Source organism: Anabrus simplex, chromosome 6, assembly GCF_040414725.1.
Source record: "Anabrus simplex isolate iqAnaSimp1 chromosome 6, ASM4041472v1, whole genome shotgun sequence".
NCBI lineage: Eukaryota > Metazoa > Arthropoda > Insecta > Orthoptera > Tettigoniidae > Anabrus > Anabrus simplex.
In genome coordinates this window covers 257,792,989-257,817,017 of record NC_090270.1, presented here as the reverse complement: position 1 = coordinate 257,817,017, position 24,029 = coordinate 257,792,989, and the positions used below count along the sequence as shown (strand labels likewise).

Below are 24,029 nucleotides of genomic sequence, written 5' to 3'. Positions count from 1 at the left end.
TTCATTGTGAATTAAGATAATGTTACATCGGCTGAAGCCATGTGGGCTCTCCCGGTTGTCACTGGAACTCTTTGAACTCTTGTGTTGAAACCTCTGCATTTTCAAAACAGTATTCCCAGACAGTAAAATTGCTCAAAACTTTGCTATGGGCAAGACTAAGGCTTCCTATGTTATAAATAATGGATTAGTACCATATTTTAAAGAAAGTTTGCAGAATGACTTAAAACAGTGCTCTGACTACGTTGTTTGTTTTGATGAATCGTTTAACAAATTTGTCCAAAGAGCACAAATGGACGTGTATGTGTAAGGTTTTGGAATGTAAATCTTCAAAAAGTTGCAACAAGGCATTCGAATAGTGTATTTTTAGGCAGGGCAACTGCAGATCTCTTGCTAGATGGGTTTACAGTATACATGGACTCGCCTTACCTTTAGGAAATATTTCGCAAGTCTCAATGTTTGGGCTGAACGTTAACCTCGGTTTTTATTAACAAACTTGAAATTCATTCGCAAGTGCTAAACCGTGAGGGCAAATCTCTTCTTGATATAGGAATATGTAGTTTGCGTACAGTGAATGGAGCCAAGGAAACTGGGATCTCCAAAATTGACTGGGACCTTTTTCATTTCTCTAGGTCTCTGTACAATCTTTTTCAAGATAGCCCTGCTCGACATGCTAAATATAGACATAACAACAAGCGCCACATTTCCTTACACGCTCACTGCAGTAAGATGGTTGGAAACTGGATGATGTGTTGATCAAGCTTTTAAAATATATGATCACATTGACAAATTTGTGAAAGAGTACACTGAAAAAAAAAATCAAATACCTTAGAGTAGCTTTGAAGAATTACACTAAAGGCAAAATTAAGTGCTTTTAGAAGTATTTTGTTAGATGTTGAACCTTTCCTCAGAAGATTTCATAGTCGGAAACCTATGGTGCCTTACCTTTGTACATCTCTTGAAGAACTTACAAAAATCATAATGAGATTTGTTAAGTCGGAAAAGATAGCTGAAGCAAGTACTTCCTAAAAGTTAAAATATTTAGACTTACAAGATAATGCCAATCTGCTTTAGTAGAAAAAGTGGATATTGGTTATGCTGCCAAGAGCTTACTCAGACAAGTTAAATGTTCTGAAAAGGAAAAAATTTACCTGTAAGAATGAGTTCAGAAATCACCATGTTAGAAAATCTCAGAGAGAAAAGGCCTCTAAAATCACATTTAGCAAGGGGTCTCACTGCCCTAGACTCTAAAATGATATTGCTCAAATCCAGTTTGGCAATGAAAAGGATTGATGTCATTCTTGAAAACTAGCACAGGCGTACAAGAATATGTGATAAAAGTGCTGAAAAGGCTAAATGGCAGTTCTGTCTGCTAACCGAGGAAGCTCGGAACAATGCAGGAATCAACAAACAAATTAATGACTCCATTTCTAAAAGAATGGATGACTTGGGATTGGATGAATTTTACTACAATCTTTTAGGAGAAGATGATAAATATGAAAATCTCTGGTCTGTAATGAAGCTATGTTTCATTTTGTCTCATGGTAATGCTTTTGTTGAGACAGGCTTTTCTGTCAATAAACATTTACGAGTCGAAAATCTTTTAGAAGAACTACTTGTGTCCCAGAGAATAATTTTTGATAGTGTGAAACACATTGGTGGTTCGAGGAATATTACTATCAGAAGTATGCTGACTTTGATCCGAGCTTCAAGAAGAAGGTATCACTCATACTTGTGACAAGTAAAGCAATCAGAAAAGGAAAAGAAGAAATTGGAGAAAATCAAAATTGAATTACAGTTGAAACATTTTGAGGAAAAACAGTAACAGTTGAAAGGGAAGAGCAGGATGCTGAAATTCAAAAGGAAGGTAATAGTTCTAGAAAACAAAAACTGTAATCTTTTCAATAAGTGCAAACTTTTCTTTTTTCACTCCTATCTTTCCTGACTGATTTGTCTTCAAATTTGAAAACTGTTTCGAATATAGTACTAGAGTAATTAGAATTCATTATATTCTCCTACATTAGAAACACAAGTTAATTGCTTTTGATCTCAAGAGTGCTTTAAATCTACATGAAATAGTATTAGATTGCTGTATAAAATAATTTTATTTGCATATTTGAGTTTATTAATAAGTTAGTTGTACTTTGTAGCTTGGAAATTATAAGATAAAGGCATATGTTAAGGCCTACTTGTTACCTTTAAACAATTTGTTTATATGTAAAGTGTCATCAATGTAATTGTTTTTCCATAAATAATTGAAGAAAAGGAAGCGGAGAGAGAATTAGGCCAGCTATGGGAATGGTGGAGCCTGGAATTTCTTTTTTTGTTCCTTGTAAAACATGATGTTCGGTGAATTAACTTGTCACTCAGTTTTCGTAATTCAAGGAAGTTTTTCTTATTAGGTCAGGGAAAGTCAGGGAAACTTGTACATTTCTGTGGACGCTATAAATTGGTGATATTACAGTATTATTGCTCTTTTACATTTCTCGAGGGATCTAACGAACACTGGTGTAAATGGGGGAAGGTGTAAATTGTGAGAAACAACTTATATATGTTAAACTTATATATGGAAAAGGACGTAAATGTTACACAAATGCATATGATTAATTTATAGAGTATTTTAGCATTTATTTATCATATGATGAATCAAAAGGTATTTACATATACATTTTATAAACAAAGTTTGTGGACAAATGTGCACATTCACAAGCTCGTAAAATCTTACAATTCTAGGTCTAGTTCTCTGACCCACTCAATTGTCTCAATTGAATTAACAAGAATTATTTATTAACAAGAATATTTTAGTCTTAACCCCTTAACTGAGCATTAATTTTCCACGTGTTGCTTTTTTATTTTAATTCAGATAATTTTTCGTCACTAAGAAAATGTTGGGTGTGAGGTATTGTTTTGTGGAGCATGTCATACGCCCTAATTTTTTTTGAAAAGTGTCCCTCGATATGAGTTGGAACACAGTGGTAAAAAGTGGAGTTCGCTTTGCTGATAAGGAGCAGCTTGGATGGGTCAACTGAACACAAAAGACGGAGAGAGTGGAGCAGGCTTGCAATTAAATGTGCACTGGCAAGAAATCCAACTGCAGCACTGGTAGGGGTATCTGACTGAATCATGACTCCCCTCCCTCCAGTTGATGAGAGGTAATAGTTTCATAACACTCCTTATGTGCACCCAAAAATCATTGATACAGAGGACCATTTCTGTACTGAGCTGGATGCTACCTTGAGCAGAGTTCTCCGCAATGACAAAATCCTATTTGAGGGAGATTTCAATACTAAGGTTGGGAGAGACTCGGAAGTTTTGCCAAACATAATTGGAAGACATAGTATAGGTAGTGGAAATGACAATGGACTGAGACTGCTCATGATGTGGACACAGTTTTGAATTCTGCATCACCAACACCTGGTTCAGGCAGACTGACATATACAAAACTACCTGTCAACACTCACGTTTTCCCCTCCGGGTTGGGGAAGCACATGTAGAATACACCTGCGGTATCCCCTGCCTGTCTTAAGAGGCGACTAAAAGGGGCGACCTAGGTTCGGACATGGAGTGCGGTTCGGTATAATATGTTGGACCTGCTGTGGATGGGAGGGGCTGAATATACTCACAGGTAATCCCTGCCTGGTGACTTAAAGGGTCATGTGGCCATGGTCCCCTCTTTATTTTTTATTGTTTTTTGAGGGTTAGTTGTAGAACATTTCCAAATTTTGATGTGCGTGCTGCACGGAGATGGACTTCCTACGTGTGCGACTACGCTCGAAAGCCCGTGTCGGTAACCAGCCAGGAAGCGGCGGGTGGGAGTGTCATGTACCCTTGCAGTAGTATCCGCTTGACAACACAGGTCCCCGCACAGCCGAATGCCAGGACATATTCTTATTAATTATTTAAATTTGTTTTTACCTATATTTAGTGCTCTGTACACACTATGGGGTACATGCTATTGCGGGTGACTGGAGGAAGGGAGACCTCGTGCTCATTGGCTCAGTTCTCCCGTATTAGGCATCGTCCAGCATCGGACCCTGGGCAGTACCGCCTATGACCAGGTGGGTATTGCCTTGGCTGCTTGGTTCGGCTACAGAGACCTCTGATCGGAGTAGGTGGCATTTGGGGAGGATGATTTCGGGCATGGCGTCGAAACCACTTCCGCCTTCCACCTCGGGTAGTTCACTACCGAAGTCTTTAACATTTGATTCCCTAAGGGGGGCAACCCCTTGGGAATAAGCGCAGCGTATTGGTCTGGGTTCCAGCGTCCCTAGTTTCCTGGTTGCTACCAGAACCGATGGGCATGATTTCGAGCTGGTTAAATCGATTCTTTTCAGTCGACAGATCAAAGGTTTATGCGGCGAACTTGAGGATCTAAAGAAAATGTGCAATGGTGGTTTGCTTCTAAAGATGGGCACTGCGCTCCAAGCCGATCGGTTGCTTAAGTGCGACCACTTTGGTGACATCCCCGTCAAGAGCACAAAACCTTTAATCTGGTTCGTGGGGTTATTTTCCACCGTGATCTTATTCTAAACACTGACGATGGAAGACATGTGAAGCACCGTGATGTGACACACGTCCAGCGCATTACATGCAAAGTCAGCGGTGAAGACATTGCTACGAGTGCGTTCATAGTCTCCTTCAAATTGTCAGTGTTGCCAGAGAAAGTCAAGGTAACAAGCTATTGTTGCGATGTGAGGCCGTTCATCCCGCATCCTATGCGATGCTATCAATGCCGGAGATTCGGACATATGGTATCTCGTTCGAATCAGTCTGTGTGTGGTACATGTGGGAAAGTAGCTCACAGCGCAGAGGAGTGCACACCTCCGTACAAGTGCACTAACTGCTCTGGTTTTTATTCTCCTAGAGATCGGAACTGTCCGACCTATCTGAATCAGAAGAAAATCCAGGAGATCAAGACCCTGGATGGTCTTCCCTACTAGGAAGCACGCCGTTTAATTCTCTGAATGCACCAGCCAAGACACTAGACTTCAGCATGATAGCGCAGTCTCTCCCAGGTTTGTCATTTTCTATTGAAACACCTTCCAAGAAGATCGCTGCGGCCAAGAGCAACGCCGCAAAGAAATCAAGCTCGAAGGTGGGTCCATCCCGACCTTCGACCACCAATAAGCCTGTGCCGGCTAAGAAACCAACGCCGGTACAGAAGGGGAAGAAGACAATGTCTCCTTTCCCTTCCCCCACGAGGTCAGCGAAAGCCACGCCTAAGCGGAGGCGGCATCATCGACCAGGGCTGGGAAATCACCTTCCAGCCCGTCTAAACAAGAATCGACGGCGGGTAAGAAGAGCGCCCTTACCAGGCATTCTTCCACGTCTTCTACAAATGGGGCCTCACGGCCTCAACCTGGAGGGCCTGATTCTGCGCCAGCGGGTCTTCCTCCTGGAAAACGTGCACGCTCCCCTCGTAGGAAGAAACCCCGACCCCGGACTACGTTGAAGAAGTTCAAGGCATTTACCTCCATCTTCGGATCGGGATGTGAGGTTAGGTAGCATTATGCTGCTTCTAACCTAAACCTCAGTAGTCCACACCCACACTATGGCACTGTTACATTGGAATTGTAACGGTTATGACAGGCATCTTGCTGAGCTACGTCAGCTCATTAGTGAGTACACAGCGAGTATAGTTAGTATTCAGGAGACAAACTTCAGACCAGGTCATCATACAGTCTTGAGAAATTTCAGACTATACTGGACAGAACGATATAATGCCCACCGGGCGTCTGGTGGGATGGGTATTTTTGTCCGTTCTGATACTTATAGTGAAGAGGTCCCTCTAAGGACCCCACTGGAAGCAATTGCGGTGCAGGTACCGCTGCCTGTCATAGCAACAGTGTGTAACGTTTATTCTCCACCAGGCCAGTCTCTTAAATGATGTCACTGATCTTATAGATCAGCTTCCACCTCCCTTCCTCTTATTGGGCGATTTTAACGCCCTTCACCCCATATGGGGCTCCGAGACGCCTTGCCCCCGGGGACGAGAGCTGGAAAGATGAGTAACAGAGCTGGATTTATGTATTTTGAACACAGGGGAACCAACTCACTTCGGTGTACATTACGGCACATATTCTCACATAGACATAAGTCTATGCAGCCAAACGTTGATTCTGCTGTTTCGGTGGAATACACACGATCTCTGTGACAGTGACCACTTTCCCATCATCCTTACTTTGTTGAAACAAAACTCCATCACGATGGATTCTTAAACACGCTGTTTGGCCAAAGTACACATTATTAGCTGTCCTTAACAACGATATCAGGTGGACCGTCAGCGAGGAAATAACTTACATCACCCAAGTTATTCTTGCTGCTGCTGCAGAGTCCATTCCGCTCTTTTCGGGGACTCCTCGCCGAAAACTCGTTCCTTGGTGGAACAAAGAAATAGCAGCAGCTATCAAAGAATGCCGTCGCGCTCATGAATGTTACCGTAGACAGCCTACTGTGGCCAATTTGGTAACATTTAAGAAACTGTGCGCTAAGGCGCGAGTTCATATTCGCCAAAGTAGGAAAGCTTCGTGGGAGAGATATGTGTCATCTATGACGTCACATACTCCATCATCTGAAGTGTGGACTAAGCTTCAACGTATTTCGGGTATCCAAGGATCATCTTCTGTACTGGGAATTTCCATTGCAGGCAGTGGCGTCGTTGACCCACTCTCGATTGCTAACCATCTAGCTAGTCATTTCGCGGATATATCTGGCTCCGGGAATTACCATCGTGATATCCTTGCTCTGAAGCAGGAGGCAGAACGTCGTCACCTTAGTTTTGCCACTCAAGCTTCAGAGGACTACAACGTGCCCTTTACGGAGTGGGAACTCTGCAGCACCATAGCGCTTTGTAAGGACACGTCTCCTGGACTGGACAACATCCATAACGAGATGTTGTAACACCTTAGTGATGATAGTCTACTATATTTCCTTCGTGTGTTCAACCGAATCTGAATAGAGGGTGATTTTCCGTCTCAGTGGCGAGAGGGCATAGTCATTCCTTTCCTCAAGCCTGACAAAGATCCTAAGTATGTAGGAAGTTACAGACCGATTTGTCTTACAAACTGCCTGTGTAAGGTATTTGAGAGGATGGTAAATCGCCGACTTGTGTGGTGTCTGGAGAAACAAGGACTCTTGTCCGAGTACCAATATGGTTTTCGAGCCGCTCGTTCGACCACTGACCACTTAGTACGCCTGGAGAGCTCTGTCCAGGATGCATTTCTCCACAGACAGCATTTGGTAGCTGTTTTCTTTGACTTAGAAAAGGCCTATGACACCACATGGCAATATGGTATCCTTTCATTCCTGCATCAATAGATTCCGAGGTCACTTGCCGGTATTTATTGCAAATTTTTTGTCCTTCCGTCTAGTCCTTGTCCGAGTAGAGATGACATTCGCAATACCATGTTCAGGAAAATGGGGTTCAACAGGGATCGATCCTTAGTGTCACTCTTTTCGCAATTGCCATAAACGGTATGGTTGCTGCTGCTGGTTCAGCAGTAATACCGTCGCTGTATGTGGACGATTTTGCTCTGCTCTATAGCTTGCTTAATTTGGCAGTCGCATAGCAAGAATTACAGCAAGCTATTAGGAGAGCGGAACAGTGGGCCTTAGAACATGGCTTTCGGTTTTCCACCCCAAAGTCCTCTGTTGTCCACTTTTGTTGGCTCTGTACTCTTCATCCACAACCTGAGCTTGATTTAGGAAATGTTGTTCTTACCACAGGCTTCAGGAGTACCTCTGGCTCAACCTCGAAGATATTACCAACCTATGGTTGTGCAAGTATACTTGCACCTTGCAATACGTATCTATGGCCAGTAGGCAGTAATGATCTTTCTTTGAATGTTAAAAGCTTCGCGTAAAATTGCAAAAATTCATATATATACTCCATTATGGCAAACCACATCACATACAAGTATTAAGGTATTATTAGCCCCATTAAGATACTGAACACTGAACACTTAATTTGCACAGTAGAGGATTGAGATCTTCCTTTATATGCCCATCCACTACAAAAAGGGTGATGCATCTGACTGCAATGCCTATCATTGTATAGCTTTACTCAGCGTGCTTGGGAAAGTCTTTGCGAGAGTATTGCTCAACTGGCTGAAAGTACTTGCTGAAATGACGCTCCTCGATACTCAGCATGGCTTTTGTAAGAACCGTGGCACTGTTGATGGAGGGTTCTTTCTGCATCAATTACAGGAGAAAAGCATGGAGCAACAGCATGAACCTTTGGAGCATCTGACCGAGTACTTCATGATGCTCTCTGGATGGTGCTTCACAAGATTAACATGTCTTATGACATTCCACCCACTGATCAGGAGCCTCCATGAAGAGATGCAATGCAAGATCCGTATCAACAGTATGCTTTCAGAACAGTTTGAAGACAGTTGGGGAGTGAAACAAGGGTGTGTTCTTTAATACTGAATTGGCCCACAATGGACAATTTGTGTACACTCTACAGATGTGATGGCAGTAGAGCTGGGACCTGTAGCTTAGATCCTTTCCAATAGAATAAATACGACCTACCCTGAGTAGCTAAGATCTCAAGGTGTGCTGTACGACCATCGGAACCCCATCTACCAAATTAACGTTCACATACCAGACGTTATGTTATAAAACATGTTCCCCTAATTTTTTTGAACTGTGTAGTTTCTAGGCAAGAGCTCTCTCTCTACTGGGATGCATATTGCTTTATCTTTTGATAAAATTTCATTTCTTTGTTTTTGGTATTTCAACCATACACTGTAATGTGATGACTGAGCAGCTGTGATTACTACTTAGTGAAGGGTTTGAGGCAAACTATTTCGAACACCTTTTCTAGTTCCTTCCCTTATTGGGAAGGGACAGTATAGCTACTACTAAATACAGGTAGCTCTTTATAGTGAGCAGTAGAAAAGGAAGATTGGTCACATCTCTCTACAAAAATACATGTTATTCTCCCTCTCTGCCCTGCTCCTCACAGACACCGCTTGGAGAATTTGGCTGAACAGCTGTTTTACTTTGCTCGTGTGACTTGAGACCATTTTTAAATTTCTTTCAGTAATTATAATGCATTATATGTTTAGTGTATCAAACAATAACAGTCCCTCTGGCACTCAGCTTCTCTTTGCAGTTCCGATCAGAATATGAGGCAACGCAAGCATTAGCTTTGGACGACATCAACTTTAAAGGTTGCCGCCTAGTAATCAAACCAGCTGATGCTGCTCTACTAATACCAGGGACTTGTGGACTGTCAGGTGAGTCCCATTGTCGACAAATGAATGTTCAGGATCTCTTATCTGGACCAATGTATAGAATAATGGAATTAGCTGTAGTCTTATTGTCACTTAAAATATTGGTACTCTCCTCAATTTTGCTGATCTATTTAAAGAGGCTGACACATTTCAAAATACACTGCCAGCTAATAAAAGTGTTACATTTAGGAAAAATTAAGTTTCTGAAATTTATTTTATTATTATTACATTCATTATACTATTTGTTTATTGTAATTTATGTCTAGCTCCTTAACTGAATGGTCAACATTGATTCCTTCGGTTCAGAGTGTCCTGGTTTCGATTTCCAGCTGGGTCAAGGATTTTAACGGATTTTCCTCTGACTTGGGGTCTGGGTATTTGTGTATGTCCCAATACATATCTCTTCACAACACACTATCAACCACCACATAAACATGCAGTACGGTAGTGAGAGCATCTCTCCACATGGAGTTGGCGTCAGGAAGGGCATTGGGCTGTAATTCAAGACCAAATCAACCTTTAGGACACAGTTCATCCTTGCAATCCGACCAGAGTGCGGTGAATGCTGTTTCGACTCCAAACGTAGTCGCTGGAGGTAACAGACAATTAGCAGCTTAAGTTCAGTGAACTTTCTCGAAGTTACAATAGTGACAGTGCAGGACTACTTCAGCCATACTTTGTCTCGTTTGTTTATAGCATCAACAGTTCACAAACATTGACAAATTTTCACAACATAAACAATGTGGTATAAATACGCATGGTTTAAAAGTGATTTGACCTACTGTATAGGAGGGCCGCAGACGAAGACTACACCCACGGTATCCCCTGCCTGTTGTAACAGGCGACTAAGGTATGCTTCCCTTACAAGAGGCTTGATCTGTGAGGCGAGGTCTTTCCGTTGAGGTGCTGACAGCGGGTCTTGCCTGTAGCAGATAACGCCTCAATAACGAGCAGTCCTAGCACGTTACTTGTTATTTCAATTTAATTGTCAGTCCTAGCCTGTCGGTACGCATCACGAGGCCTCGCCTGTCATAATTCCTTTCCGTGTATGGCTAGCTATTGTATATCCTGTGTGTTATGTTTGATAGAAACCTAATCAGATGTAATAAGCTCCTCCATTCCTAATACTGGGTAAATTTAATCCCAACTTATACACCGCAGTTACACTTACTACTGGTATTACAATGATTTTAAAGACTAATAATAACAGATTAACCTTTCCATTTCAGATTATACCAACGAGCAATATGGAACTCAGGATGACCTCAGAGAAGGTTGGAGCCAACGCGTTGTTCATTATAATGAAGATATCCCTGGGTAAAATCTTATAAACCTATTTATTTCTTTTGTGTAATTCCAAGTTTTAGGAAAGGGATTTGTAGCCTGATGTAGTTTTGTTAATATTTAGGATAAAATTAAGAGACTGACAGTATTTGCCAGTATTGTGGAGATTCTGTTTAGATATTTTCATGTTTCAGTGTTGAACTTCATACTTTTGATATACGCAGGGGTCAAAAAATTGTCTGTGCCCTTGAGCATGAAGAAAATTATGTACAATATCTGCATTAAATTTGTGTTACTACATTCATGAATATAACCTTAAATACTGTGACAATGTTTTTAATAAATTGAAACAGGACGGTGAGATCCATTTCAATATCCTATTAATATTGGTAATGTATAGAGTTTGTGATTTTTAGCATTTGCGATAAATGCGAAATATGTTATTTATAAGTTTCATTTCCGTATTGATGGATATTACTTTACAGAAAAACAATATATATACAAATCTCCACCTTATCAATACAAATTTATTTTACATTAAGCAAGTAAATATAGTCAAATAGTCAAGACTAGTTTCGACCCCTAGGGGGTCATCCTCAGTTGACATGCAATAAAAATTGTATTGTTCATAAAAACATCACATATAGTGGTAAAAGTTTGGACTAATTTAGACTGATCATTAATGTTGGTATGTCTAATGCATGACTAGTGTACATCGTTCATGAAGACACATATCACCTTACTGCTACTACCATCCAATTTCTAGGTTATATAATATGGAACACACATATGTTTGTGTAACTCAACAGTGGCAAGTTCAACTATGTACACAATTGGCTATTGATTAGTCACATGAAAGTACAGAACACTGGCTTGAACATTTCTGATTGAGGTATCAATGCAACACCTTACTTGCATACATCCTAGAAGCTAAATTCAGTTTGTAAGGCCCATTACTTCTGATTGAAACTTAGTATGAAGTTAAAATTTGAATAAAAATATTTGCTAATGCAGACATTAAAATGTTGTTAAAATGGGCATATAGTCAAAAACAGTGGTATGTATGCCACACATGTCTAGTTAAAAATACATTACATTGATGTTGTTTATGTGCGGTACAACATGTACACTGATTAGGAATAAATGAGGTTTGTATATATAGTGTTCCAACAAAATGGATCCATAAAAATATTATATGTAAAGACAATTGGTATTATAATGATCCGCTGCAGATCAGGTAATGCTGTTTATTTGTCTGGAGATATTATTGGCAGCTACAGATGTTGGAGTTATTAGAAAAGTTAATGGAGCATGTTTTCTTCCGTAGTTGCGATGTTTATAGTTGGTGGCATTAGTCAAATATGTTGAAAGTTATGCGTCTTGGTGCACGTTGATTTGTCCTGGGAGCTTATATGTTGTAAAAAACAAGGTGGAGTGTCTGGAAATAGAAATAATAGTGTGATAATGTTGTGGATAGAAAGTGTAATAGTGAATCGTATGTCGTTTTACTTACGTAAAATGTTGGAACCGTGCGTTCTTTGTAGCTGCCTGTTGGGATCTGATACGTGTAGTTCTGAGATTGTAGTTAGCGGCGGTAGAGGGGAGGTTTGGGGGGATGGGTGGAGTGTTAGTGATGGGAGTGGGGTTGGAGGGGAGAGGGTTTTGGGGCGGTTGATTTAAACATATCGATTTTTGTTTACTTATTCTTTTGATATAGAAATCTTTTAATAAGGGAATTACTGCATGGAAAAGAATATTGTTTCTGTCTATACTTTCATTTACCATGGATACTGAACACAACAATACTATTAACTACTTAGATATATCCATAACCAGACATAACAACCACCTAACATACAATATATATAGAAAACCTACCCACACATCAAATACAATAAAGATAGACTCCACCCACCCACATGCTCATAAAAGAGCTGCATACTATAGTATGATTCATAGAGCTTACAACATTCCACTTTCAAAGGAAAATCTAAATAAAGAACTAAACACAATCCATGAAATAGCAAAACAAAACGGATATAAAAGAGAAATGATAAACCGGATCATCAATAAAGTCAAAAACCAACCTAAAACCAAGCTAACCAGAATCACTAAAAATAAAAAAGAATATGCACTGTTTACCTACAACAATAACCATATACATCCCATAACAAATATCTTCAAAAAACAAGGCCTAAAAATAGCATATAAAACGGCACGCAATAACACCAACATACTATACAATTCCAAATCAGTTAATAACATAAATAAATACAATCACTCAGGAGTCTATCGCCTAAAATGCAACGACTGCCGAGCCAGCTATATAGGACTTACCGGTAGAAGTTTTTTAATACGATATAATGAACATGTAAACGCCGTCAAACACAGACATTTCTCAGCTATGGGTCAGCATATTGACGATCAAAAACATAATTTCACGGACATTAAGAACGACATGCAAATCCTTAACATGAATCCAAAAAGTCCCTTGCTCAGTATAATAGAAGAATTTTACATAAATTTAGACAAATACGTGAATCCAAACTCCAACCTAAATGAAAGTATAGACAGAAACAATATTCTTTTCCATGCAGTAATTCCCTTATTAAAAGATTTCTATATCAAAAGAATAAGTAAACAAAAATCGATATGTTTAAATCAACCGCCCCAAAACCCTCTCCCCTCCAACCCCACTCCCATCACTAACACTCCACCCATCCCCCCAAACCTCCCCTCTACCGCCGCTAACTACAATCTCAGAACTACACGTATCAGATCCCAACAGGCAGCTACAAAGAACGCACGGTTCCAACATTTTACGTAAGTAAACGACATACGATTCACTATTACACTTTCTATCCACAACATTATCACACTATTATTTCTATTTCCAGACACTCCACCTTGTTTTTTACAACATATAAGCTCCCAGGACAAATCAACGTGCACCAAGACGCATAACTTTCAACATATTTGACTAATGCCACCAACTATAAACATCGCGACTACGGAAGAAAACATGCTCCATTAACTTTTCTAATAACTCCAACATCTGTAGCTGCCAATAATATCTCCAGACAAATAAACAGCATTACCTGATCTGCAGCGGATCATTATAATACCAATTGTCTTTACATATAATATTTTTATGGATCCATTTTGTTGGAACACTATATATACAAACCTCATTTATTCCTAATCAGTGTACATGTTGTACCGCACATAAACAACATCAATGTAATGTATTTTTAACTAGACATGTGTGGCATACATACCACTGTTTTTGACTATATGCCCATTTTAACAACATTTTAATGTCTGCATTAGCAAATATTTTTATTCAAATTTTAACTTCATACTAAGTTTCAATCAGAAGTAATGGGCCTTACAAACTGAATTTAGCTTCTAGGATGTATGCAAGTAAGGTGTTGCATTGATACCTCAATCAGAAATGTTCAAGCCAGTGTTCTGTACTTTCATGTGACTAATCAATAGCCAATTGTGTACATAGTTGAACTTGCCACTGTTGAGTTACACAAACATATGTGTGTTCCATATTATATAACCTAGAAATTGGATGGTAGTAGCAGTAAGGTGATATGTGTCTTCATGAACGATGTACACTAGTCATGCATTAGACATACCAACATTAATGATCAGTCTAAATTAGTCCAAACTTTTACCACTATATGTGATGTTTTTATGAACAATACAATTTTTATTGAATGTCAACTGAGGATGACCCCCTAGGGGTCGAAACTAGTCTTGACTATTTGACTATATTTACTTGCTTAATGTAAAATAAATTTGTATTGATAAGGTGGAGATTTGTATATATATTGTTTTTCTGTAAAATGCGAAATATGTCGAAACTTTGTCAGTGTATGTGCCTTCATCTTATATGACCTGTACGAGTGGTTTTTAGCGATTTTGAATTAGCGATAAAATGCAAAATTGATTCAAAATGCGAAATAGATGCGAAACTCGCAGTTTTATACGAAATAAAAATATATCTTTTTAAAAACGATGCATTTTTCTTCAAAATAAGATTTATGTTGTTATTTATTTCAGGAGAAATAATTATTACGGCGCCCATTGCAATCGTAAAGCGGTAGCATGCTTTGACGGACACTTCCATTCTGCTGCATGGAATATTTATAAGTTCATTATCGCAATTTGGTGGTCGGAGAGATTTATTCTCTCTGTTTTGCAGCCTACCCGATTGATGTCAGACGATACCTGAAGCTATTTTCTCTGTGTAAATAGTAACTCTGAGCTGAAATACGGAAAATAAAAAGCACCGCATTTTGCCGCTCGTTGTAAACAATAATGGCGGCATCCAAGCGCGGCATGGATGAGTTTATTCGTAACTGGTTTGAAAATAGTGATGTTGAAAGTGGAAATGATTCTCTGGAGAGTGAAAATACTTCACCTTCTTCAACTGACAGTGATGATTCCGATTTCAGTTCTAAGATGATAGTGCCAATTGAAACTACGTGACAAAACCAGAATGCAACAAGAACGAGTGAGAAGTCTAGGTTTTTTGTTTTTTTTGTTTTTGTTTTTGCTTTACGTTGCACCGACACAGATAGGTCTTACGACGACGATGGGATAGAAAATGCCTAGGAATAGGAAGGAAGTGGCCGTGGCCTTAGTGTGAAAATGGGAAACCGCGGAAAACTATCTTCAGGACTACCGACAGTGGGGTTCGAACCCACTATCTCCCGGATGCAAGCTCACAGCTGCGCGCTCCTAACTGCACGGCTAACTCGCCCTGTGAGAAGTATAGTAAAATGATACTTGGAATTATGATCTTGTTGACAATAAGCCTCTTTCTGTAACATGTAAACCAGTTTTTGAAATTCACTCTATAGTGGGGAAGGGGTTGGGTAATAATCCGAAAAAATGGACGTAGGGAATGAATTTCTAACCCCACAGTTCTGGGATCACGTTACTAAGGAAACCAATGCCTATGCCTCTACATTTCTTGCTAATAACTGCTTCCCTTGAAACCAGTAATACTTACGGACAAAAACATTGGTTTCCTGAGACGAGCTAAAAGCTCACTTTGCTTTGTGTATTCTTATGTAGCCTATGTGATTAATCAAATTTATGTTAAAGTGACGAAAAAATAAATGGTATGTAAGGGAATATTTCCTTTCACAAGTAGGCCAAAGGGTTAAATCATTCAATGTGTGGAATTCCTTTCACTGGCTAAAGAGCACTGCAAGGAACAATCTATCAAACTGCAAATACACTTTCAAGCACCACGTTCATTCTCTTTGTGTGTTGACCCTTGATCATAGTCGGTTATTCTTGACATTGGTGTTGAGTAGTAGTTCTGTTTAAAAGTACGGTAGCGATTTATTTTATTGTCTGGTAGCCATGGGTAGAAGCGAAGTGACGATCAAACAGCATGCCGAAAGTCACAAATCGGGACATCTTTATGTAAGCGATACAGATGGCCTATATTGATGTGCCGACTCTGCAATCAAAGACTTGAAGAATTAAAAAAAAAAATGTTTTGCAGTTCTTTCTTTGCTTTGGCAGCACTTCTGTCCATTTGGGCCTCTACGAACATTGTCGATGTAGAGTTGTTTTCAGCAACTTAATTGTAACTGATAAGCGGCCTCAAATGAAGGAGGACACCTTTTAAGCAATTGGCATGTTGTACTTTAATCATCATTGGAATTCCTCTTCCTTGTAGGTGTGTTGTACTGTGATAAATACATTCAGAATAGTATTTTTCACTTTGAAATTGTTTGTAAATTTGAAAATAAGCATATTCCTGTGTGTGTGTTAATACTTCTTGCAGTCTTATGTTGATGTTTTTTTATTTTCCATAGTGAATTCAAAACTGCATGCCGAGCAACGTGTGATTAAACAGTATGATTTTACTCCCAACTGTTGTGTGTGCAGTTTAGCAAATTATGCCTATTTTTAACCAATTTGCTACAAAACGCTAAATTTGAGAAGTTTAGATGCTACAAAATGCTAAATTTGAAAATCAAAACGCTAAATCCCTGATTTTTAAATGCTATAAACCACGAACTCTAGTAATGTATTGAACAGAAAGTCACAAATCAGTTTTTTAAAATGACCACCTTTAGCCCTCACACAGTCCTTAATGATGTAGATTTGTTCTGAATGAGTAAATTCATAATTCCAATATAAATGGTCCGTTATTGGAAATTATAAATTTTCTAGCTAACTCATTCTTGGTTGCCAGCATTTCACCCGTTTGCCAATTTGGGCTCATCGATTGGTAACTAGCACACCTACCAAGACACGTGGCTAGAGAATATAGTGGAGGCCACTGTGTAGACTACTTGGAGCCACAGGGAGTGCCAGTGCACTATGAGCGACTTTCTTCTTAAAAAACATTTATGCGTGCTAGGTACCTAGTAACCTACTTAGTGGCCTCCACTACCGTATTTTCTTGCTTAATTAACGTTGTGATGTTTGTGACATCACTGAATGTTTTTAATTATTGAACTATATATTTAATTGATAAGATGTATATATTTAATCACTGATAGGTCATTTTAAAATTAATATGTATATATATATACATATATATATATATATGTATCTATATATATATATATATATATATATATATATATAGGGTTTTTATCATCCATTTCAATCATCATTTCATTTCTTTGTATCGCGGCTATAACGTATTCTGAACGAACAAATTATTGGGTGAAGTATTTCGACATCACGCATATTTATAACTTGCAGTAAATTTTCCAATAGCCGTTGTGAGGAGACCAGAGTCAGCAGGCTAATTTCAGCCCAATTCCAGGAAAAGTACGTTATCGAGGTTACGAGAGATATTGCCCTCTCCACCTCATGAAAAGACAGTTGATACATTATTAACACCCACTTTTCAAACTCAGCTTCGAGACGCTTTATTTCAGCGGGAAAGTTCAGCCTATGTGAATGAACGTAATGAAGCAACGTGATGGATGCACAGCTATACAAGGGAGAAGGGATGAGACCTCGAATCTTACTGGACCATGTGATATGGCTGATGGAAGGAGACTTTTGAACCAATATATACCACCGACAAGGGCTGGAGAGGACACTCACATTCACATTCTCATTCAGACTCGCATTCAGATTCGTATTCGGAGATTCGGACATTCTGATTCTGATTCTCACGCTTGGAAGATACTCTTACTACGATTCTACGTCTAACACATCGGAGAAGATTTTAACTTAGTTCACTTCGCATCTGAGTATATTCTACTCAAAAGTTACTCTCATTGGGACTTGTTATCTCAATGACGAGAGGTAGTCAACGAGAGACCGGTTCTGACTGGTATAGGGGAGGAGAGCTTTTATTATGAATTTAGCTACGCTACAGTTCCGTAATACGGAAGAATACGAAGGTATTCTCTCCATGAACATAACCCATGGTGGTTTTGCACTTAAAATTAGGACTCATTACGACTTTATGTAAGGAGTACAATAGGAAGTGTTAAAGACAGGAAATGTGGATGTAGGACTGGAATCCAACAACAGATGAGGCAGCCTGTACGAGAGATCCACCCATCTTCAGCTTCAAGACAACAGAGTCTACATTTGGTGAGCTTATGGCATAAGTTACTGCAAGTCTTCGCGCAACAGTTCATTTTAAAAATTAATTTCATTCAATTTTCTTTTGCTTCCGTAAGTTCAGATTTCGTTAATACGCCGTTACGTCACGTTTTTCATCTTAATAAATAGCTGCTTTAATTTGTATTTTACGAAATGATTATTAATGATTCTTAAATTCCAAGTTAGTGTACTTAATGATTTGTGTTCCGTTCACCCCACCCCTGGGAGTTTTTATTATTATCGTTAATTATCTACTTTTGTTTTCAAGCCATAAGCTTGAAGACTGGCGCCCTTGGGATACTGTTTCTGGAGAAACAATGACATATCATTTATTTATTTTAATATTAAAGTGACCCGCCACGTTATAAATTTGTCATACATCTGTGGGCAAAGTGGGTACGTCACAACGTCCTTGCATAATTTACGCATCCCAATATTTTTTGGTCCAAAGTGGAGAAAAAGAAATAATAATACAGTAGAAGTCTGTTATAGCGAGAATTCATAACAGCAAAAAATTTACTCGTTATAATGGATTGTCGTTATATCCGATTTTTTGTAACATTCAGGGGGAACCCCATACACATTACAATTGGTATGAAACGACGATCAGTTTGTTAAAAATTGCGTTTTCACGGATGATATCCACACTACGGTTTACTCGTTTGTTATTTTTCGAAATCAGATACTATGTGAAAGTATATGTTTAATTTGATTCTAAAAAAATTACAGTATCACTCCAGAGGCCTCTGTGGCAAACGTTTCAGTCTTCTTCAAACAGCGTCACCTAACCTAACCGTATGTGCATCATGAAAACATTCAAGTGCACGTATAGAAATTATGACCAATTATGTTGTTTGTTTGTTTGTTTGTTTGTTTGTTTGTTTGTTTGTTTGTTTGTTTGTTTGTTTGTTTGTTGTTGTTGGGTAATTATGTTAACTTTGCTTCATTATTACACTACTGTAAGTTACCATTGCCACTGGGATATTTCCCATTTGCGATGTATTTGTTAACCCATTGAGCCCTGCATATTTGTTGGATTGAAACTGCATTGGCGCTGGGATTATTTTGGAGGAAATATAGTGTCGCTTCATATCATGAGAAATTTCTTACTTACTTACAAGACCTTTAAGGATTGAAATATAAATGAAAACAAGAGGGCTCTCATACCGCAAACTGCAGAACAAGGAATACAGTAACACAGTCTTCTCTTTGCACTTCCTCTTTTATTTCCACATCTATTTGTTCTTCAGGAGCATTGCTCACACTAGTACTAATATTACTACTAATTTCACTGAAAAAATGACATTCCTAATCATCATTACTTCCTAAAAGGGGGTATATATCGGTAAATATCAGTTCTATACTGGCAGCCATCTTTGTTTACAAGCGAATCTCAAAGCTAGAGGTGGCCCACTTCAAACTAATATTACCAAGCACACTATCGATATATATTAGCAAAGAGCATATAACATTGCAAAGAAAGAGTCCCTACACAAATCATAAATGCAACTCACTCTGCCATCTCTTGAGGAAAAGTTGAATTACGTAGTAAAATGAGACAACGGAACAGTTCCGTGGTCCGGCGTTTGGTCCCCTGAGACGACGCACGGAACGGTTCCGTGGCTCAGGCCCAAGGAGTTAATAATATTATCTTGTTACGAATTTATATGGATATATTCCGAAATTTAACTGGTGCTGTGGATAGTCGGTGCTTGTTTCCTATCCACTCTTTTGTTTACATGGCCTGCCTGCTTCCTCCAGCATGTCAGTGCTTGTTCTACATCAGACAGTAGAGATTTACTTCTTTGCCTGAGGTCCTAAGTCAACTTAAAGACATCATGTTACGACAAGAAGATCATAACCATATTTTTTTGTAAGAAATTTCTCATGATATGAAGCGACACTATATTTCCTCCAAAATAATCCCAGCGCCAATGCAGTTTCTAAAACTCTCTAAGAGATACGAAATGCACATTGTGCAAGCATATGCACCCACATCAAGCCACTCAGACGAGGAGTTAGAATTCTTTTATGAGAGTCTACATGAAACCTGTGAGAAGGGGAGTGACTGTCACTTTCAAATAGTAATGGGTGACTTCAATGCGAAGGTTGGAACCTGTAAGACTGGTGAAACTGTTATTGGAAACTATGGGATAGACGAGAGAAATGAGAGAGGGGAGAGATTGGTCCAGTTTGCCGAGTACACCAACATGCGTATAATGAACACATTCTTTAAGAAACACCCAGGGCGTAAATGGACATGGAGAAGTCCCAATTTTGAATTCACCAATGAGATCGATTTTGTTCTCTGTAACATCCCTCAAATTATTAAAGATGTATCAGTCCTCAACAGATTCAATACTGGTAGTGACCACCGACTAGTAAGGGCTAGAGCCGAGTTAAACATTAGGGAACATCGACTTAAACTAGTGCGGGAGAAAAAGAAACAAATAAATCTTAAACATCTAGAAGAAAATAAAGAGAAATTCCATCAAGCCCTTCAACAAAGCCTACATGACACAACCGGTGAAAATCTGGCAAAAATGCTAATGGATACGGCTGAAGTAATTGGAGGGTTGAAAAAGAATAACACTTGTGATAAGAAACTCAGTGACGATACCAGGAACCTGCTAAAGAGGAGGAGAGAAATGAAAATTCAGTCTGACTGTGACAAAATACAGTACTCTGAGCTGTGCAAAACCATAAGAAAGAGAATTAAAGCCGACTTAAAGAAATTCAACGAAGATACTCTGAGAACTTGCTTATCTGAAAAAACAAGTTTGAAGTCTGCTAAAAGGAAGCTACAGATCGGGAAGAAGCAATTAATTGCATTAGATGGGGACAACGGACGAATTACTAATAGGGAAGAACTTCTTGAGTTCATCAGGAACTTTTATAGCAAGGTGTACGAGAAGGCTGATGATAACCTGTCCTTGCCTGACTTATCCAACATTTCCCAAGTCCCGGAAGTTCTCCCATCTGAGATCAGACATGCTATAAACAGTATGAAAAAAGAATCAGTCGCAGGTAGCGATAACCTTTCAGTTAGCGTTCTCAAACTTGCTGGTGATGAAACTTTAAGCCACTTGGCAAAAATATTCACGTCTTGCCTACACAATGCATTCATCCCTCCATCTTGGAACAGAGCAATGATAATTCTCCTGCACAAAAAAGGGAATATACATGACATCAGAAACTATCGTCCTATTAGCTTGCTTTCTGTCCTTTACAAGGTTTTCACCAAGGTACTGACAAATAGAATCAGTTCAACGCTTGATTTTGCCCAACCAATTGAACAAGCAGGTTTCCGCCGAGGTTTTGGAACAATCGACCATATACTCACCCTTCGTGAAGTTATCAGCAGAAGTAATGAATATCAAATGCCGCTCTGTCTAGCCTTTGTGGACTTTGAAAAGGCTTTTGACTCGGTGAGCCACGCTGCTGTTATGCAAGCCTTAGCTGAACACGGCGTCGATGCTGCCTACATAAGAGTTCTCCAGCATATCTACGAAACCTCTTCAGCCTTCGTGAACATCAATGTGCCAACCACGGATTTTCCCATTCAAAGAGGTGTTAAGCAAGGCGACCCCATATCTCCCAAGCTGTTCTCAGCCGTAGTAGACATGGCCATGTCAAAAATCAACTGGCAAAGCACAGGAATCAAAATCAATGGGAAAAGGCTGAACAATTTAAGGTTTGCAGACGACATTACACTTTTGGCCAACGACATCGATGAACTACAAACTCTAATAAATGATCTTGTCTCAGCCTGTCAAAAAGTGGGACTATCCATGAACCTTTCTAAAACCAAAGTAATGCTTAACAAATGGGCCCCAGCAGGAAAGCTGCATGTGGGAAACACCACATTACAACAGGTCAATGAATTTGTCTATCTTGGGCAACTTGTAAACATGAAAGGGGACTTAAGACCAGAAATCTTCCGACGTATCAAACTAGGATGGCAAGCCTACGGAAGAAATTCTTCAGTCTTCAAATCCAACATGCCACCCCACCTAAAGAAGATAGTCTTTGACCAGAGTGTTCTCCCCGTACTGACTTACGGTTGTGAAACCTGGAGATTGAGCGAGTTTGTTAAGCAAAAACTCAGAACAACCCAAAGAGCTATGGAACGGTTCATGCTAGGCTTGACGAAGAAAGACAGGAAGAGAGCAGATTACATCAGGTCAGTCACAAAGGTCAGTGACATTTTAGAAAGGGTATTTACCCTAAAATGGCAGTGGGCAGGCCATGTTGCTCGGAGAACTGATGGTAGGTGGACAAAGCTTGTGCTTGAGTGGTGTCCGAAAGATCATCTCAGACCAAGGGGAAGACCACCGGACAGATGGGATAAAGACATCCGGAAGATTACTGGGATCAATTGGCAGAACATCGCTCAAGACCGTCCCAGATGGAGAGACCTCATGAAAACCTACCTTGCTTTGGACTTACAGAGGCCACATTGTAAAAACGATTGAATATGGCTGATAGTGATAGTGATAGTGATATGTATTTTAATGTTGTAATTATTCCTGCAACAGTCTTTGTCTGGTATACATATGTTTTAGTTATCACATAATCTTTGTGGGTGAAATATTCCATAATTTCTCTAAAATTCTCAGGCAGCCTAATCACATGATTCTATCCAATACCTATCTCATAGAAGTGATATTGATACGGAACACATCAACATTTTATTTAATGACACCATAAGAAATCATCTTTGCTCTCAATCATATAACTGTAGACACATCATCCGTTCCAGACCACTTCCTCGTCAGAGTTATCAAGGACAGTATTGCAGTCTACATAATATCTCACATTGCCACATATATGTTGAAAACTGGGGTGTACCTTCCATTTTCAAAAAGTCTAGGACTGTTCTAATCCGTAAAGGGGGAGATACACTCAATATTGAGAACTGGAGACCTATCAAAACTGATTCAGTGATAAGAGGAACAATAATTTAACAGGTCCTTGATAGGCATCTCTGTGAACACGTTGTCTTAAACTCCAGTGAATGAGGATTTACCAACTCCTCTTGCATGCATGTCAACACTGCGGTTGTGACCTTGCATCCGGCAGATAGTAGGTTCGAATCCCACTGTCGGCAGCCCTGAGGATGGTTTTCTGTGGTTTCCCATTTTCACACCAGGCAAAAAGCTGGGGCTGTACGTTAATTAAGGCAATGGCCGCTTCCTTCCAACTCCTAGGCCTTTCCTATCCCATCGTCACCATAAGACCTATCTGTGTCGGTGCGATGTAAAGCCATTAGCAAAAATAAAAATTAAAAAAAAAAATAGCTGGAATGTTATGATGAACCAGTGTGTTACTTACCAGTAGTATCAGGAAATTAATGAATTGGAGGAATGGCATGCTAAAGAAGAGAGAGCTCTAACTCGCCGGCTACTTCCCTTCAATATTCAGGCAGGCTGCTATAATCCCATCTATCGGAGATGAATGGCAACAGAAGAGACAAAACACATCACAACAAACAATGGTCAATGTAATGCTGTTGTTGATAAATTTGATGAGCTTTCTATATTGTAGGCCTTCAAATTTAGTTTTCTTCCGACTCTGTGATATTAGGCCATCGTATAAAATTATGTATAGTGTAGACTGTAGTTTCTTTTTTCTGACTTTACTAACCATTTTTCATCAAATTCTGTTTACCCATTTTCTTGTGACTCGGCACTGATATGGTCTTAGCAACACAAATTCATGTTCATGAATATCTCTGTTATCATAGCCGACTTTACATACCGATTTTCAGTATTCGGGAGATAGTGGGTTCGAACCCCACTGTCGGCAGCCCTGAAGATGTTTTTTCCATGGTTTCTCATTTTCACACCAAATAAATGCTGGGGCTGTACCTTAATTAAGGCCACGACCGCTACCTTC

The 24,029-nt window shown here is 39.4% G+C and overlaps 1 protein-coding gene across 1 annotated transcript in view; it reads left to right on the top strand.

Moving 5' to 3' along the window:
* Positions 1-24,029, top strand: part of LOC136876416 (uncharacterized) — a 574,260-nt gene that overhangs the window by 119,070 nt on the left and 431,161 nt on the right. Inside the window, exons 5-6 of the mRNA XM_067150371.2 lie at positions 9,116-9,239; positions 10,466-10,553. Of these exons, the coding sequence (XP_067006472.2) occupies positions 9,116-9,239; positions 10,466-10,553 (212 nt within the window). The remainder of the gene's footprint in view (positions 1-9,115; positions 9,240-10,465; positions 10,554-24,029) is intronic.